The 18,981-nt window shown below is 43.2% G+C and overlaps 1 protein-coding gene across 16 annotated transcripts in view; it reads left to right on the top strand.

Annotated features, from left to right (window-relative positions):
- The window catches only part of FOXP1 (forkhead box P1), a 387,112-nt gene that overhangs the window by 205,572 nt on the left and 162,559 nt on the right, over positions 1-18,981 (top strand). For 14 of the 16 annotated variants that reach the window (XM_080382599.1, XM_080382595.1, XM_080382597.1 and 11 more), the window contains one exon: positions 17,242-17,423. The exons of 1 other annotated variant lie outside the window; for it this stretch is intronic. In XM_080382599.1, the coding sequence (XP_080238725.1) occupies positions 17,253-17,423 (171 nt within the window). In that variant the 5' untranslated portion in view covers positions 17,242-17,252. Of the gene's footprint in view, positions 1-8,099; positions 8,367-17,241; positions 17,424-18,981 lie in introns of those variants that run through there. One more of the 16 variants, XM_080382588.1, reaches the window with a different exon arrangement.

Here is an 18,981-nt window from a genome sequence, read left to right as displayed (position 1 = left end):
CCCAGTTACATAAAATAAGTTTTGCACATCTTCATTTTACAGCCTTAAAATATTTTTGGTTTTAACTTTTCCAGTTCTTTTTTTTAAAAAAAAATCTTCAGTGGTTGCATGTTTGACATGGTTTTGTTATCCTAGATGTTACGTTATGATCTGGCACACCACATTAATTCCTTTATCAGCTCTATTTCCTTTACAGTTGTTCATTTAATTGAGCTCCTCTGTGTATTTTACAAAACAAGATGCATTCATTACAACTCACAGACCTCAGATAGTATTGTAGCATGTTTCAGAAAAACAGTAGATCGTTGTGGAAGTTGGGTGTTTGGTTTATTTTTCAGATGATGGGAGGAAGCAGTAGCAGAATTTTTGCATGCATAATCAGTAGGAACTTTCCAGAAGCTCTTTATTCTAGCTATTTTCTTTTAAAGCTGTGTTTACGCTAAGAATTCGGCTGAGGCAGTTGAAATATGTGGCTGCAGTGTAGAACAAAATACACTGTTTTGTTACTCTCTTTTTTCTGCTTTGACTTGTGCAAACAGTTTTAATCCAAAGGAAGAGATCACACAGTCAGTATCTGCGGTATCATACAATCCAGTTTAAGGTGCAAATTACCGTCTTAAAGCACATCCTGACATTGAATAGTCTTGTCTTGAATAAACGGTAAATGGAGTGTATCCGGCTCTTTCACAAGCCCGTGGAGCAGGAAGCCCCATGCCTCAGCTCTACAGCGTTCGGGAGCCAGCACATCTGTGTGACCATGCACCTCTGTGTGGCTGGAGATGTTCAAATACTGTCTTTGGTGCAGATTTTGAACATAAAACGCACATTGCTGGTTGTAAATGGCCCCCACATGCTGCTGGGGATTCAGCACCGGAAAGGCCATTTCCCGAAGCACGGAGCAACCTCTGCCGAGCTTGGCGGTGATGGACCTTCCAATCCAGGGCCAAACAGCTTGTTTTGGAGAGGTGGTGGGGCCACAGCAGTGTCTGTTGGGATGTTCTCTGTTGGCGTTGGCATCATGCATGGAAAAGATAGGGGCAGCCCCGGGAGTGCTCGTGATTGCCCACTGTTGTTGGCTGAGGCAAGCTGGAGAGGCTTGTTTGGTGTCCAGTGGCTCCTCTCCCTCTCCCAGTCATCTCTGATGGTGGCTCAGAGATGGGCATTGCTCTTCAGCCATGGGTGAATGCAGCAGAGGGATTAAGAGCTTGGCTTCCTGCATCCTAACTCAAAAGTAGGCATATGTGCTTTTTTTGGTGAGTAGAAACAAATCGGTTTCGACAGAGCTTTTTTAGGGAGTTTTCTCAGGCACAGGATGAGATTTTGAGGTGGAAAAAATTCACACTTTTTTTTCCCCCTCTATTGGGCCGGTGTGGTGAGGACCAACTGTATTTTTGGGTGCTTGGGATCCATGTGTGTCACTGTTGAGCATGTGGCTGTTGAGGAACATGTGCAGTACGTACATGTCTCCTGCACAGAAATGTGATGGGGTGGGATCCTTGCTCTGGACCCAGACTGGAGCTGTTTCTGGGAAAGAAAACATCGAGACAAAACTGGGGAGGAAGGCACCTCTTCTGTCCCACTTGCTCTGTTCTGGCTGATGCTAAACCGGTATGTTGGGTACTTTCATAGTGTGTGTGTGTCTGTCAGCTTACGCACCAGTGTTCATAGGCACATGGACAGTTTCTCTTCTGCATGGTTGCTGTCCTCGCTGTAATCTGATAGCCATAGCCCTTGGACAGGGCAAGGCAAGGAGGCTGGAGGTTTCCACAAAAGCTTAGCTAAGTGCATTTTTCTTACTGTGTTGTGGGCCTGAATCTTGAGGGGGGTTAGATGCTCTCAGTTGTGGGTGCTCAGCATTTTTGCAAGTCACTCTGCTCAGAAGTTGGTGGTTACATTTTTTTTTTTTAATGGGAAAAAAGCATTTTTCCATTTGCTTCTCCATAAACTGAAACCACTAAAGAGCCCTTCCTTAGTTCTCTGTACAGTGATGGGAGCATGAGAGGGACTGCAGGTCTTAGAAGGCTTTAAGTGTGTGAAAACAAGGAGTCCTAATGAAAATGGTTTTGCAACTTAATTGTAGTGGGGCGTGCCTTTGTTTGCAAAAAGAAATGAAAGTGCTGGAGGCCGAAGTGCTTTCTTTATCCTTAGAATAGCGAGCAATATAAACTTCCCAGGCCAGTTTTGCCAAGGTGCCAGAGACCTGCAAGTCTCTGCAAAGCTTTGGCGCTCTGCTCACTGGGACCCTTCTCATGGACTTTGAGCCTTGAGCCATCCATCCTTGCATCGCGTTCCAGAAATACCATGCTTTGCACGGTGGGCCTTTCTTGGGCTTCCAAGTGCCCTTCTTAAAAGATGGCTTGTTCACATCACAGGCTCACTGCATTTGGGGAAGCCAATGTATCTTTTCCAATGCTTTTGAGATTCACGACTTGCTCTCTGGATGGAGACGCAGACCTCCATGTAGCCGGCGTTCAGCCTGTTGAAGGCAAGGGGCTTGTTCCTCCTAGCACGCTGTCTTGAACCCCTTTGGAGTTGTCCGTGAACCCCTGTGAATCTGGGGCCTGGGGGCCACACGCTCTGCTGCCGTCTCCTTCAGCCCCCTCAGCTACCCAGTGCCCCATAGAAACACGATCCATTTTAAATAGATGCTGTTTGCAGCATCTTGGACTTGCTGTGTGAGGATGTGAAATGTTAACATAAATTCTTTAAATAACATCTAGTAGTGTTGAATGCACAGAATTATAAAACATTTTTATATTCTGAGACTCATTTGCATCTTCACATTAAAAACTGTGGTTTTCTTTTCAGGGAATGGTTGCAAGATCTGATTTGTTTTGAAATCAAAGCTAAATTTGTGTTCTTGCTTTCCTCTTTGCCCTTCATTTGACAAATTTTTCTTGTTCTATAAATACGGAATTGTAAACAAGGGCTAATCCTTAGCAACAACCTGGAAAGTTAACATTTCTCTCCAGCTTCTATTATAATTAATTCAGACACTTTGAATATGATGTGATTTACACATAGTATTCCTAAGGCCAGGAGGTACTAATATCTTGTTAGAGAACTGAGGAAAAGAACACGCTTTTGTGTGTGCCATATAACATAATTGCACTGCATTTTCTTTCATAAGAAGATGTTTAAAGATGCTTTTTACTTTACATTTGAAAAATGGAAGGCTTCTGCTTTTGCATTTGGCTGAAATTGTCTTAAATGTGTTTTCCCTCTTGCAGCAGTCAACATTGTCAAAACATTTTGCAAAGTACTTTTTAATAATACGGGTTAAGACCATCATTATATTAATTTAATTCTCACTGTAGGTAGATTCAAAAGATGCTTCCACTTTGTCATAAAAGTTTTTCACAGTAAACATCATCTGTTTTCCCTGTGCAGAAAAGAAAAAGGAAATACAGAAAAAGGATAAATCCCTTGCATTAAAATCGTTAAAATACAGCTTGAACAGTCTTAGTCTCATGGTCCATCCTTTGATTTTATTTAATTTTCATTTAATTTTGTTTTGTTCTGTTTATATTTGTTCAGGAAGTGTTTTTGTAGTCTTAATCTATGTAAGCCACATGCAGTTGAAAACTGCAACTCCCAAAAGGCTGCGATTAAAACATTGTGGATGTGGCAAACCACAAATGCAAAAGTAAGTTTACATTTAGATTTTCTTCATAAAATACTTTATTCAAGTTTTGTAATACCTTGGTATCGTGGTCAGCATTGCCATAAAAATTCTGTGTTATATGGAATGATACAATCTGTGAAGCATTTCCCATTATGTAGACACCATGTCTTTAAATTATAGCAATTTCTTAAGATTTTAAAGCAAAATGAGCTCTTAGAAGTGTGATTAATAGCAGGGAATGAGGCTAACACTGGGTCATCAGTGGCACTCCATTACAAAAAAGGTTGGACTAATAAAAGCATCCATCTATTTGACCAATAAAGCATTTGAATGATATGCTTATAGTTTTTATCATACTGTAGTTACTTTGTACTGAATAAACTGTGATTTTACGTGCTGGAAAAGGAGTGTGAAACAGGCAGTACGGCTGAGGTGAGAGCAGTTTTCTCAAGTAGGGAAATATCAGGACTTTTATGTGAAGCTTGATGTTTCCAGAAGCCTTCAGGTTGCAGCGTCTGAATTTTTGAAGCTGCTGTGAAATATCTAAATCCCCCGTGACCCGTGCCTGCCTGCCCACAGTCGTTCGGTGAAGCTGGCCCTCGCTGTCCTGCAGGGAGGGGAGAAAGGAGGGTATTGTGTGTAATCATTAATTCAGAGTTAAGTCCCCGGCAGCCCCAGACATCAGAAATACTCTGCTGAAGCACAGGAAATGGGGCAGCACTTCTGTTTTCCTGGTGTGCGGACGCCAGCCCCGTCCTCGAGTCGCACCTTTCATCCTGCCCGCTATTATGTTGTCAACCTGATGTATTAAAAAATACGCCGTTGCCTGAACAATGCTGCATTTGGGTTTTATTTGAATACCTGTCTTATTAGTAGGTTGTACTGATTTCATGGGTTTGAGCCTTTTTTTTTTTTTTCACTACAACAAAAGGCTAAATATTTTCTGAAAACGAAAATGGAGGTTCTTGGCCAGCCATGGACATCCAGGATTGTGCTGTGAAAGAAACACCAAATATTCTAGAACTTGTGAAAAAAATGACGAAGGCAGAGGATTCTGACCATCACGCTGTTTGCACATGAAATGGCAAGGGATGGGAGATTAGTGCCTGGACCAGCTGTGACCTTGGATGCTTCATGTGTTTGAAACTGGGGTGGTTTTATTGAGTGTTTGGTGGTGCTGCTGGTGCTCATCAAATGGTAGCTGTGAACCAGGTAGGGGCCACAGTGCAGCTGGGATTAAAAAGGACCTGTGGTATAGACCCCAACTACATGCTCTACCCCCTTCCGACTCATACAACATATTAAAGGGCTTGTTTTACATAGGAGGGGGATGAGGAGCCTTCTGGAGGTCACACGCAGGGATTGTGTCAGGGCAGGAATGTAACCCGGAGCCCTGGATTAACCTGTACCAGTAGGACCATCCGTCTTCTCTCTCTATACTTTGCATCTTTCCCAAAATCCGTGTTCAGGACAGAGAATTTACAGAAACCTCCCTGGAGGAGCATTGCGATGGGCAACTTCTTGAGCGTTACAGGGATGAGAGATGGGAAGGGAAAGGCTTTCTGGAAAATGGCAAACCCAGGGGACTTCAGCATCTCCAGCACCGTGAGGACTAATGTTACAGTGTCTCGGGGCCACGAGATGGACATCAGGGTGGGGAGCGGCTGGGGGCCAGAGGTCTCAGTTGTGAGAAGGTGACCTCAGCGGCTTCTGGCCCCCCTTGGGTTAACGAACAGGAGCTGGGGAGATCCCCAGAGATCAGAGAGTGGTGATGGGAGGCAGAAGCAAGAGGGTTGAGGGGGGGCGAGAGGAGGAGGAAGAGGGCTGAACTGTGCCTTGCTGCTTCAGCCTTGCGCAGAGCTGCGTGCAGGGAGCTGGCATGGGTATGTATGTGTGTGTATAAAATTACACACGTACGTGGTCATGCTGGGCAGATTAAGTTGTGTAGAAAGCTGTCGCCTTGCTTGTTTGTTCTAGGAGAGAAATGAACATTTTGCATCCTACTTTTCGCAGTTGCTGATTTTTTTTTAAAAATGCAAATAGATCTTTTCCATCAGTGGTTTGGCCGGTAAATCTTGTTTTGTGAAACACTTTTCAAGTGTTTTCAACTCCTTTCTTTACCCTTTATCGGAACAGATGCACAGCCATGTATTTTCCCCTGCTGCCTGTTGTCTTGAGGTTGCACAGCAAGACTGCAAAGGCTTTTTGTTTGTTGTTGTTGAAGGGGAGGAAAAAACCCTCAATCCACAGAAGAGTTAACAGGATTTCACTTGATCTGCTCGTTTATGCAATGAGTAATGCGAGGTTGGTAACAGCAAATTGTTGTTTATAAGCAAACATGGCACTGTGTAAACAAGAAGGCCTAGTCCCCAACTGGTTTGATTTCACGGTGGTCAGCAGCTGATGTATGTAACGTACAACCTTTCTGCTTCTCGAAATGTCAGAAGAATGACTATTTGTTTGTCTTGAGTTCTTCCCAGCTGTTTACTCTGTAATGCATTTGCCTCAACCTTGATTCCCTAAGAGTGGCCCCTTTCTCCTCCCTGCTCTGTTTACATTAGTCCTGCCCCGAGTGTCACCTATGAAATCTGTTGATTATTCCACCTGGTTAATGTTAAATTGCTCTTGCAAGATGATGTGTTTGTTCATAAACACAAATGCTGGGCCCCTTGTTTACTGTACCCATGGCAGCAATCAGTTATTAAACAAATATTGCTTTGTTTGCGGGTGTGAGCAGCAGTTTATCCTGCAAGGTCTGGAAAAAAACCTTTAAATGCTGGGATTTTGATAAAGGAGAAAAAAGGGAACTTGTCCCTGGAATGTGGCTGAAACTCACTTTGGTTTGCTTTGCTTATCTTTAACTTGGGTGAAGGGGCTAGAAAGATTAGCAAGTTGTTTGGTTTTTCCAAGAGATTTCCTTAGTGTAATGATATCTATCCAGTTGTTTGCTTTTTTCAGAAGGGAGAGAGCACTCCTGCAAGACGACTAGCACAGCGGTAGATGGCTGATGGCTAGAAAATCCTGCATGGAGCAAACAAGGAGTTAGAAGGTCTAGGACAAAGATATAGGGCTATGAACCAGGTAATCACCCTGCAAGTACAGCCTTGCATTCTGTGTCAGCATTTGGTTGGGGGCTTTTTGGTTTCCCTCTTTTCTCATGTCAGCTTTTAATTGATGCATGTGCCCTCGATAGAGTTGGAAAAGGCAAACCTTTCACTTTTATTTCTGAGGAGATCTGAGGAAAATCTGTTTTAGAAGCAGAGCTGTTTGAATAGAGAGAAAATACTGAATTTAAAACTGCACTTGGTTGCTCCTGTGAGCGAAATGACAGAGCTGCTTTTCTTCTTTTTATAACTGAAAAACTGCGTTTACATCTGCTAATTTCTGTATGCTGGCTGTTTGCTCTTTGGTTTCTGGGTGTCCTAATTAGAGAGAGCCATTCTGGTAGTTGTCGCTTTTGGGTTGTTTTGCAAATGAGCGAGAAAAAACTCCCTCACACCATCTTTGTTTTCAAAATTAATGTTTGTTATTGTTTCTGAATGGGGCTTGGATTTCAAATGCCAGGCAGGACCTGTTAGCACTAACAGTAAATTGTTAGGGCTTCACACACAAAGGGAGTAAACCCTCTTAGAGTGACCTTGGGAAGGAATGTTAACTCTTTTTGTGTGAAGGTGGTGTCTGTTCCTTTATATGTGAGTTAATGTGTTAAAATATCTTGACTATACATTTATAAAAAGGTTTTGAAGGATAAAATTAAATAACTGTCCTTTTCATCCCTGGGAAAAGCAAGCAACAAAACATGCATAAAAATGCAATATATTGTATTCACTAGCTCGCACCAGTGGTCCAAACATATTGTTCGTTTTGGATCCTAGAGCTGTGTCGGGGCTGGAGGGGAAGCGGGAGGTACACGAGGTGTGTACGTGGACAAGCTGGTCATTAATTGACTCGTGTTACTGCAGTGAATCAAACCTCCGTTGCCTTAAACTAAGTGAAAATAGTGAAGTGCAAATTGTATTGTGCAGAAGTATTAACAGAGTTGCAGCTGGCTTTGAGGTGGGTTTTGACTTCTGGAGGCTGGTTCAGAAACACTTCAATGGAGATAGGCATGGAGGGTGGGAGTCTCATTCATCTACAGCCAGCACTTGGGCTTGCGAGGTTTGATACCATCTTATGGTAGCAGTGCTGCTGCTGCTGCCTGGCATAAACTAACCGTATTTACTAAATGCAACTTTGGCCTTTTATTTGGTTGAATAGTTGCCTGTTTTTCTGTGAGGCGGAGTGCAAGAGTTTATGTTGCAAGCTCAGAGCAGTGTGCATACAAACAAGTCAGTCCTGGGCTGTGAGAATAGCTCTGCAGTTTCTGTTCCTGTTTTACACGAAACCGCGGGGAGCCCTGCACGCTGCTGTGCCCGGCTGGGATGAGCAGGTGGGTACCTCCTGGGAGCGGCACCGAGGCAGCTCTGCAGCCCCTCACCACGCTGCAGTGAAGTGTCTTTCCTTCTGGAGTTTTTCCTGTAGTGCAGGTGGTGCTGCCGTCCGTACGGTAGCAGTCGCGGAGTCGTATGGTACAGTGAACTATGGGGTTTTTGTTTGGTTTGGGGTTTTTTTGCCACTCGCCATTCCTTTCCTTCCAAACAAACGATGATCCCAGTGATGGTAAGGATGATTTCTGTCAAGCTCACGGCTGAAAGACAGCTCTCCCCAAGAGAGAGGAAGGAACCTCACTCTGCCGATGATGGTATGTAAATGATTACATCATTTTTGCCAGTCACTTGGAAGTGGCCCAGCTCTAGAGCTTTTATGCAGCTATGGTATGAGCTTCATGCTGAATATGGATTCTAATAGCTGTCAAGCTGAGAGGCATAGATTGAGCTAGAGCTGGCTTTGCAAAGGGGGTTTGTTTATCCAAGGTGAGACCGGGAGTAACTTTTGTGTGCACATGTAAAATGAAGGGAGGATGCAAAAAGCTAGTTGGGGCAAGGTTGAGTTGTCCGTCATCTCTGTGTAACTCACTTTGGGTGAGGAAAGGAGTGAGACCTGTTGTCTTCACAGCTTGGTGTGTTTTGGTGCTCTGGCTTGTCATAGGGACCAGCTGTAGCTCTTTTGAACAAAGCAAATGGCATGTTTGTCAATGTCTGTTTCAATTAATTTTTCTTGGATTTGCTTGTTCTCTGTTCTTACTGTTTGTGGTCAGCAACACCCTCAGCAGAAGAGATTTCCTTAGGGGTAACTGCAGTGACTGATTCTCTAAGAAGTTAAGTTGTTTGACTGTGATTTCACAATAAGTCAGTGTGGCACGAGTGGGACTAGGCTCCTGACTCTCCTTCCCTTCTCCTCTTCACAGCTGTCTTAAATTTCAGCTCCTGCAGAGCATCATTCAGCCTTTCACTGAGCTACCTCCAAACGATTTCAGGGTCCCGTGGCCCTAATGATACATGCTGCTGCTGGAAGAAGTAACGCAGGCAGCACAAGCCACGCATGCAAACAGTGGGAGAGATTGTGTCGTTGTATACAGTTAAATAAATAAAAAGTTGTGGCAGCCTGCACCTAGACAGGAGTAGGTGAAGCTGCTGTTCAGAAGACTTGAGGCTGGCAAGTGAACATAAACCCTGGAAGAGGTTCAGGCTGGTGGAAGTCCAGCCTGTCACTGGCATGACCCACAGGGAGGAGTTAAAGCAACCCGCGTCCTTCTCCTGTTGGCCAAGGTGATGTGCTCAAGCACTTTATGAAAGCACTGGCTTTTCACTCACTGAATTTAGTTACAGCTTCATGTTTTCTTCCTTCTTGTTCCTTTTTTACTGCCCTCCCGCCCCTCACCTCCCTGCAACTCTGCATCACCAAGTAGCTCTTCCCCGGTGTGGGGAGGGCAGGCCAGGGCAGGGGAGCAGTCCCGTGTGAGCCAGGAGCCAGGGCTGCAGATCGGCTCGTGGGGATGCTCCGAGAGCAGCGTGATTTGTTTCCCTTCCCCGGGGAGGCTCGGCACATCACCTCTGCGATGCGCTCAACCTCTGGCGACCCAAGGCTTGGGATGAGTCCAACCGTGAGGAGAGCGCCAGGGCTGCGCCCATGGCAGGAGCCAAAGCCAAGGATGCACTGTGGATAATCCCATTTCTTCTGGACCCTTTATTTCCTTAGCACTAAATGAAATTTCAGTTTTTAGATACGTCTAGACATATACAGTGCACGATAAAGTTGATAATACATTAATCATTTTTAACAACAGGTAATATGCATAATTTATGGTGTTACAGTGCTATCTTTTTTGATATTTATGATGGATAATGCTCAGTTTTTGCCCTCATATTACTGCTTTAAATTATACCACAGGAAAATTAATGAGAAAGTAGATTTATGGGTTTCATTTGTTTGTCAATTCGGAAATTAATTGGGTGTTAATTTTAGCCGTCCCTCATCAGACCAGGTCTTTAGTATGTGTGCATTACTTTGCATTCATTGAAGCCTACCTCCCATTTACTGTGGGTCACTAGCTTTGCATACATTAAAATAGCCCTCAGGCTCATTCTCTTGATTACTTTTTGAACTGCCATGCATTAGAAAATTTACGCCTTTCTGTTATAATTATGAAAATTCGCTATTGGAAGATGGTGCTTGCATAACAGCAAGTATACAGCCTTGCTCAGCGATGTAAGATCATATAGCAAATCCCAATGCGTTTTTGTTCTAATCCTAGAAAATAGCACTCTCGACAATCTTTGTTGTGCGAGTTTCATCCTTTGAAATTTCAAGGATCCATTTTAATGCATTGAATTACCTCTTTAAGCTGAGGAAATATCAAAGGATTTCACCTCGTCGCTGTCTCTTTGTTTCCTCTTTCCACACATCTCGTGCATGTTCCTCCCTTGCCTTGCTCCAGGTTTGCCTCTCCTCCTCCAAACGCCGCTGTCAGACGTGACTCAGCATCGCTTTTCAGGACAGCGGAGCCTGACTCTCTCCATTCCTTACTATTTTGGTTGATTCTTAAAGATCATCCTTAACTGCTCTTTGAATCCCCTTCTCCTTTCTCATACTCCTGCACAATTCAGCAACCGCCAGTAGTGTGTAGGCGAGTGGCCTTCAAAGGGGTAAGCATGAAGTTTTATCCAAAAAGTACCCTAATGTACTGACAGTTGATCTATAGTTAGTTAGTACATAATTATACCTAAAATACACCCTGTCAGCAGGATAAATGACGGCTACTGAAAACTCCTAAAGCATGACGGGTGTTCACCCATCTGCAATGACGAGAGTGGAGGGGTTTGTAAGTTGAGAAAGGCTGGTGAGTTCAGCATGATCTGATTTAGTTAAATCATGCCATATGTTGGGATGGCTCTTTCTAATAGTTGTGCTAACCACAAACACAGGCAGAGAGAAGTCATCTGGTCCACCTGGCTAGTTCGGACTCCCCTCCCCAGCGTTATTTCTGTACTTAGCGTGGTGGCAGCCCTCGAGCTGTTCATGTGAAGCTGGCTGATTCACAGTTAATTGTGACATGGTGTAATTTAGTAAATGAGCAGCTGAACATCTGTACGCCTTCCCCCATGGTAGATCAAAGCCTTACCTTACACAAGGCTTTTAATTTCCACTAGTGAATCCTGTTTCTTTTACTGAACTCATGGATGGCGGGGATGGTGCTGCTGGCCGCCCGACTGACCTAGGGATGGGGTGTCAGTGGGAGGAGATGGTGTTTCGGTGTCAGCTGAGGACCGTCAAAGCATGTTCCTGGAAAAATTTGGGAGCGGTGGTGGGATGTGGAGCCTGAGGCGCTTTCCCCAGCCAGGGCACTTGCTCCAAAGATACTGGGACTAAAAGAGACCACCTGTGAGTTGGGCAGTGGTCTCATGGGAAAGCCGTCATGGTCCTCATGGCTGATAACAGCAGCACCGGGAATGCCAGGCTGCTGCGTTGCTTTTGCACCTGTGCTGGGGGTAAGAAACAGCTTTGCTCATTTCGTTTTCAAAGGGTAAAATCCTGTCGCTGCAGCATTGCCTTGTCATGAGATGCTTCCAAACATTGGTGGTTTTTGGTTTTTTTTTTTTTTTTTTTTTTTTTTTGTAAATACACAGAGCAGTGCTCTGAAGTTAGTCCTGAGCTTGCTTTGGGGAACTGCTTGCAACAAATAGGTAAAATGTTTACTTATAAACCGTGTGTGTATGGGTAGTGTGTCTGCTGGGGAATTTAGGACTAGGTCTTGTGATGTGATCACTTAAAGCTGATTTTTACCGTTAACTCCTCTGCCTATAAAAGCAGAAATATATTTTATAAATCTGTGTTGTGTTTAATTTACATGTCCTTTCATGGCTGGGCCAAGTTCTTTAAGGGCATTTATTCTGCTTCATATAAATAATTGATCAGCCAAGTTAATTTACTTCTGCCTGACTTGGTCAACCTTAATTAACTGCCCTGGAATAAAGACTGAACTTTTTGTTAGCTTAAAATCTTTCACAAATGTGACAAAGGAGGGATGTATTATGACAACATTTTTGCTCTAGCGCTGATCCCAGGGGACAGAAATGTTGAATGATCTTGATGTGTGTATATATATTTGTAAATATATTTGTAAATATTAGTACCTCCAAGTACTAATAGCCAAAATAAAAGCATCAGCCTTGGAAGTAACTTTGAAACATGCAAGCTACATTCTGAATCTGTAGTCCAGATTGAGTCTGGAAGCATATTAAAACAGAGATTTTAAGGCCCAGAAGACCCTGGGGATAGTTTTTTAAAGGTGATGAGATGCTTAAAGATGTAGATTGGTGCTTATTCAGGAGTCTTAAAAATGTCTCGTCAGATGCCTCCGTGTATGGCGAGGCATCTAAATACATCTAAATATCAGTCCCTTAGTCTTTCACACTTTCAGTGGGTCCTTATTCTGATGGGTGCTTCAGTCAGTAAATCCTCCCTCATGCTGACATTAAACAATGCTGCTTAGTCTTTAGAAACTGTACTAGTAGAAGAATTGCAGAAATTGCACACTTCAGCGCCCACCTCCTGCCTACTAATCTCCATGCTTAACCTTGCTCATCTAAATAGTCCAGTGGAGCTAAGACAGACACGTGTATCTGCAGCATCTGGTCTTTGTGACTTTTTTTTTTTTTTTTCTTCTTAAATGAGTTAGCACGGAACCTTTTCAAAATTAGGATTCCTTCAGCTTCTATCTTTTATTTCAAAACACCAACACTGGGATCCTCAGAAAGATCAATTTGATTCAGCCAAAGTTCATATCCGACCTATGTTTTTTCGATTTTAACCATGCCCTTAAGAAATTAGCTGTCCCCTGCTTCTGTCCAAGTCATCTGAAAGATGATTAGCTGTTTTCCTCCTGTTGACAGAGTGCCTTGCTTTCATTTCACTCCACTGAAATTTTACTCCATTACCTTGAGCATAAGATACTCACCAAGGAGATGGGCCAAACTGTACGACTTGGGCTTTGTATTTGGCTGTGCATCAAAGCTAGGAAAGCTTTTGTGCAGGCTAAGATGGGAATCTTGAGAAATTATTCATCGTTGTGAGATTTTTAAACCAAGCTGACATTAAATCGTAAAAGAACAGCTCTTTAATTATGTGCTCCTTGATTTTAGGATAAAATTTTACAAGTTGTTGTTCATACTGCGACTTAGCTTTGGTCCCTTCATATGGGAAAAACAGCTTGTGTCACCTTCAGTAATCTTTAAGAGTCATTCTGTACCTCTCGTAACGTGAAATATTGTAGATTTTTTATTAAAAAAAAGATACTCACATGGGCAAGAACCCACCTATTTTAAGTTGGAAAAATCTGTTTTCCTTTACAGAATTGATATGAGAATCATTCTGCTTTGTAGAACACGAGATGGACGTGCTCTTTTGCCAATAATTTCCTAAGTCAGAACGTGGTCTCTTGTATGTCATGAAAGCTTTTGTGGAGTACTGTATTTCCTATCACAAATCATTATGCATAACAGCTTCTTCAGCACTATTTCGGTTACTTGGGGTTGTCTTCAGGCCAGAATCACAGTTTGTGGTACTTGACCTGAAGCTTCAGTTCAGTTCCCACAGAACCTAATCATGTTGCATAAAGTCAACCTTGCTTTGCTTTTTTCTTTCATGATTTTGAATGACAGACTTCACTAATAGGCTTCTGTAAGGCCTGCTCCTCTGTGCTGAGGAGAGACAATTATCTCAGCCATCCTCAGTGTACCATCACCTCAGCTCATTTAGGTGTGCTCAAAAAGACAAATAATAATCATTCTTGCAGAAAGCTCTCACAGGTTGATTTTCATGACATGACGCTTAATGATCAAACCAAACTGTGATTATTTATGTCAACTCACATTTGACTACAGTGAAGAAATAAACAGTTTTATCTTTTCTCCCTTGAAAATCCTGTTTTCTATTGGAGGTATTCCAGCAAAGTGGATTCGTTTTGTCTTGTCCAGTTGAAGTTATATTGAAGTTGACTGTTTGTGAATGGGTGTTTTTAAAGCAAAATTTGCTCAAAGATGTTCCCTCCTGCTTTTAAAATGATTTTTGAAAGTCTAAACATCATAGTTTTCTTTTTACTCTTTTGATGTTCTCTTTGCAAACTTCATTTCCAGCTCAATTTCCTTGATAGCTGCTGCTGCTTCAGCTGGATACAATAGGTAGGGTGGGCACAGCCAGCGCAGGGGCAGCGGCCAGCCCATTGCTGCTCAGGTGGTAACTGGCTGGGGTGCTTTGAAAGGTAAAAAAGAGCATGAAATTTGTCATGGGAAAGATTCTCAAGAGCTATGATCTTTTTGTGACCAAATACTATAAATAATCCATCTTTTTCTCAGTCCTATAGGTTGGAAAAATTGTAGTAATTTCTGCTGTTGTTTCTTTCCAGGAGCATTTTGGAATCCTAGAGACAATAAATAATTTCTTGACCAGTTTGGTTGTGAATTATTTTCTGTGTCCTGGAGATATTTCGCTTGGAAGGGCAAGCCGACAAATTGTGATCAGGCAGTGATAGATCTGCTCCTCAGTGGTGCACATTCTTCTTGCTGCTGTCAGAGGCGTCTCAGAGTATTGGTTGGTGCTTTATCTGACCCTCCTTTAGCAGTTTACCCAGGTTGCATCAGAAGTGTTGGAGAATGAAATGTACTTCTTTACTGTTTCAGCACATCAGTTTTTGCATCTCTTTCCACCGTGGTGTCTCCTGGAGGCATCTTCCACCAGTTCTTTAGTATGTTCTTCCTCCATTGGGCATGGTCTGTGTGGTGGTGATGTGCCAGCCATCACTTGCTGTCGTGCATCACAACAAAGACACGAGTCTCTGGGTTCAACCTGCTAACCCAGTCTTAGATGGTGGCGATCTTCTGCTGACATAGATTAAATGTGATGCTCAATTTCCTCCAGTTGAGGCTTGACCACAAATTTGGATGGAAGCAGAAAACAATTACATCTCTTGTGATTTATCTCTGGTTAAAAGAGGTATGTCCTTTTTAACAGTGTAGCATGTAAAAATTGCACGGTATAGCTTTGAGTAACTTGTGAGCTGTCTGGAGAATCTCGCTCCCGTCTCGTCTTGTGAAGCAACCTGTGCCATGCAGTTGCTGCCCGGTGTGTAATCCAGCCTTCCTTGTTAGATGTAAACACATATTTAGACTTTATCATGCTTGTGGGCTTTCCTTCTAGTGCCGAAAATGAAAAACACACCATGCTCAGTGTGTGTCAGAGCGGGATCATGTTAAAACCCAAAAGCATTTGCTAGTGGCATTGGGAAAGCTGTAGGTTTGTTTAGATCTCTGGAGCTTTTACAAGGGAGTTGACAGAAGCTTTATAATGAGCCCCCGAGCCCTTTTGTCCCCTTGCATAATTCGAAGATTTCACAAAACAGATTGAGAGAAGTTTCCATGGACCAGCTGAAATGTATTTAAATGTAATCAGAACATTTGAATCTGTCCTAGCACCGGCCCTGTGCTTGGGCGGCCGTCAGCATGAATAGATTCCATCATGATTGGAGTGGGGTCTGGCTAATGAGGGGTTCACTCGCCTGGGATGTGAATCCACGAGGAATGTTACTGCCGGAGCGTGGTGGTGACAAAGCCCTCGTTATTCAGCTGCTTCTCGGTTATGACGTTTTGATTATCAGCACTATGGATCATCATGGTGAACATCTGAAGCTATTGAATGGAGGAGAGGTCTGGTGCGTGGGGCTGGAGCGTACCTCTGCGCGGAGCCGGGTGCTGAGCGGCACCGAGGGCTGGGCTGGGTGACACACGGGCAGCCGGGCTGGAGGGAGGAATTGCTGTCTCCAGCCGGTACCTTCAGTACCTGTGGAGTTCCCAGGGAAAGGATTTTCCTCTGGCATTTTTCTGTTGAAATGCACTTTCTCTTGTCCTTTCTGATTGATATTTTCCCTTATATGTTGAAAGGGGTTTTTCTTCTTCCTTTTGATTCGAGGTAGTTACTGCATTGAAACAGGGTCTCCCTTAAATGTAAAGCATCTTAATTTCAAGGTGAATTACCCTGCGCAGAGGCATTTGGCTCCTGAGTGCATGTGGTGAGTTAGCACGGAGTAGGTGATGTGCTTGGAGCATGCAGCTTGGCTTACCGTACCCCACCTGCCCCCAGGTGAGGATGAGAGAAGCAGCGCAGAGGGAGGGAGAGATGAGCTGGCAGACGCACAACAGGTTAATAACACTGAAATCCTGCAAGTGGGGGCCTTGCAGGTGGAAATACCTATAAAACAGCTCATCAGAATATCTCAAAGGTAGCAGTTCATGGCTAGAAACTGGCTGTGCTTTGTCTGGGGGGGTCTTGTGCTGACCGTTAGTTCCCAAAGGCGTGTGAATTCCAGCAGGTCTGGAGTAAGCAAGCAGGCACTCACCCTCGCCTTCCTCGTGGGGCCCGTGACCCACGGATACAGTTGATGAGTCCAGTGTTGTAAAGCACCCAGGGACAGACACCCACCAAGAGTCAAGAGGGCTGGCTGTGACTAGCTGTGGCTACTAACATGATGTTTAGCCAAATAACACAGGAAGCTCTTTGCTGCAATGCCGTAGTGCGTCCACAGCCAGACAGAATTCCATAGCTAAGAAATTTGCCAAAAAGACTAATTCCATGAGCAGTTGAAGCAGTTTGTCCCAGACAAACACTGATGGTGTCCAGCATACCTCAGACTCAACCTAAATTGCTTCAGCGTAATAAAAGGTGCTAATTTGGCAATATCGTGGTATGAATGGAAAATAGTGAATGCGGGGCTTCACCTACCTGCCCCTACACAGTGCATATAAAGTTTTTGATATTGTCCTTCTTATGTTGCAGAGTGACTCATCAGTTTCAAACAAAAGCATCCAGATGTAACTAGAGAAATTTAATTACGGATTCTGTGTGTTTGTTCAAAAATATTTTTTTTCTCTAAGGGAAAAAATATGTTGAGCAAATAATACTATATTTAGAACAGAACTAACTTACTAAAATTATAGCTGTACCAACAGATAAATAAACATAAACTAGTAGCGTGAACCATTAATGAAAGATAAATCGTATGAAGGGAAATGACAAATGTTTACAGTTCTGGCAGGATTTAAAACAGGGCATGTCTCCTTATATACAGCAACTGTTTTAACAGCTGCTTTTTTTTTTTTTTTTCCCCCTCCCCTAAATTATTTCAGGTTTTTGAGTCATGATGCAAGAATCTGGGACTGAGACAAAAAGTAACGGTTCAGCCATTCAGAATGGAGCGAGCGGTGGCAACCATTTACTAGAGTGCAGCCTGCGGGAGGTGAGATCAAACGGCGAGACACCTTCAGTTGAAATTGGGGCTGCAGATTTAGCACATCTTCAGCAACAGCAGGTACTGTAAGACGTATTACAAGTTTCCTACTTACAGAACGAGCGTAAAGCATTTAACAACACCACACCCCCTCCAAGCCTTTCGTATTTGCCAGTCAGAGGATGCTTTTAGGACTTGCCTATGACATTCTGTACATTTTTGTCCGTAGGGGATTGCAGTCGTTAATGTAAAGAGAAATGCTGGACTTTTCTTCCAGGGCTCCTTTTTTAATCGTTCCCTGGAAATACCCAAAGATCTGGGCTTGCTTCTGTTGCCTGAATGTGTTGAGTCTGGTGACAGCAATCGGGTCAACCACTGTATACAAATAACTGGTTTCCAAAATGTGTCACTGGGTGGAAAATACACTAACGTTAAGTTTTGGTTTTGCAACTAATTCTAATATAACCTAGCAACCTCTATCAACAGAATGTTTTCTATTAGTGAGAAAGGCTGCAGAGGTATCTGCTGCGGCAAAATGTCAGAATAAATAAATAAGTACATCTTGTGTCAGTACTCCTCAATTCAGAAGAGTTGGAACCAAATTGTGCGTTTTGCCTTTATATTTTAATTAGTGTATTTTTTGGGAAGTGACCAAGTTCACCAGTGTAAATTATCTGTGTAATATATTTTAGTTTTTTTCTTTTCCCTGATAAAATTTTGAAACCCTCCGAGGAAATGTTACACCAAAGTGCTGGGCATGTATCATTAACGTGTGTGGGAACAAAGGCTGCAGCAGAGCCACGGCGAATACACTTACGCCTAACCCTCAGTTTCTCTAATGCAATAAGCATTCTTAAAACCTTTTAAATAAGCGATTGGCAGCTGGTTAAGACTCCCCTAAGTGTACGGTGATCTTTTTAGCAGGTTGTTGTGGGGAAGAAAAAAACCTGCACTCAAAAACAAAGCAGACCGAAGGCTTGCGGAGGAGCGGGGGACCCCATTTGCCAAGCTAAGACAGAAAGCTGCCATAATTAAACACGTCAGAAAAATGGATGATACTAAATGCGTAGACTTTGGTTGTTTCAATCATTTTCATCCTACAGGTTTTTACTTGAAGTGAGAATACCATCAGTGAGAAAATCACAGCCATGCTGAATTCATTACTGCAGTAGTCACACAAAACCACGGATAAAATTTCAATAACTGCAGGCCACAGTTGAGTAAACAGTTGCACTGAAACTTAATTCCTGTTGACTTTTCCCTCATTCTTTGCCAGGGGCACATTCTGATTCGTAGTGCAAAGACAACAGGGGTTACAGCTTTGATTAATATAGGACAGTAGAAGAGGAGTGTGGAACAGTAAAATATGTTCAACACAAAGGTCTCGTCTTAAAAAGGCTTCATATCAAAATGAGTTAATTACGCCACATTTTCCATAGGAGTTCTATGGAATTTTCCAGTGCTGCTTTGTGCAGAGAGGAGCAGAGTGAGGGTCATGTGTATGCCGTAGACAAGAATTGCTCAGACCTCTGCTCCTCCACTCCTACCACCAGTTAGTAACCTTCGCTGCTGGCGCCTTGCGCAGGGCTCCTCCGTAGCCATCCAGAGGGCTCGTGCCACCTTTGATAATGTTGTGATC

Source organism: Falco punctatus, assembly GCF_963210335.1.
Source record: "Falco punctatus genome assembly, chromosome: 4".
Classification (NCBI taxonomy): domain Eukaryota; kingdom Metazoa; phylum Chordata; class Aves; order Falconiformes; family Falconidae; genus Falco; species Falco punctatus.
Note: the sequence above shows the minus strand (reverse complement) of the source record. Positions and strands in the feature narration are given on the sequence as shown.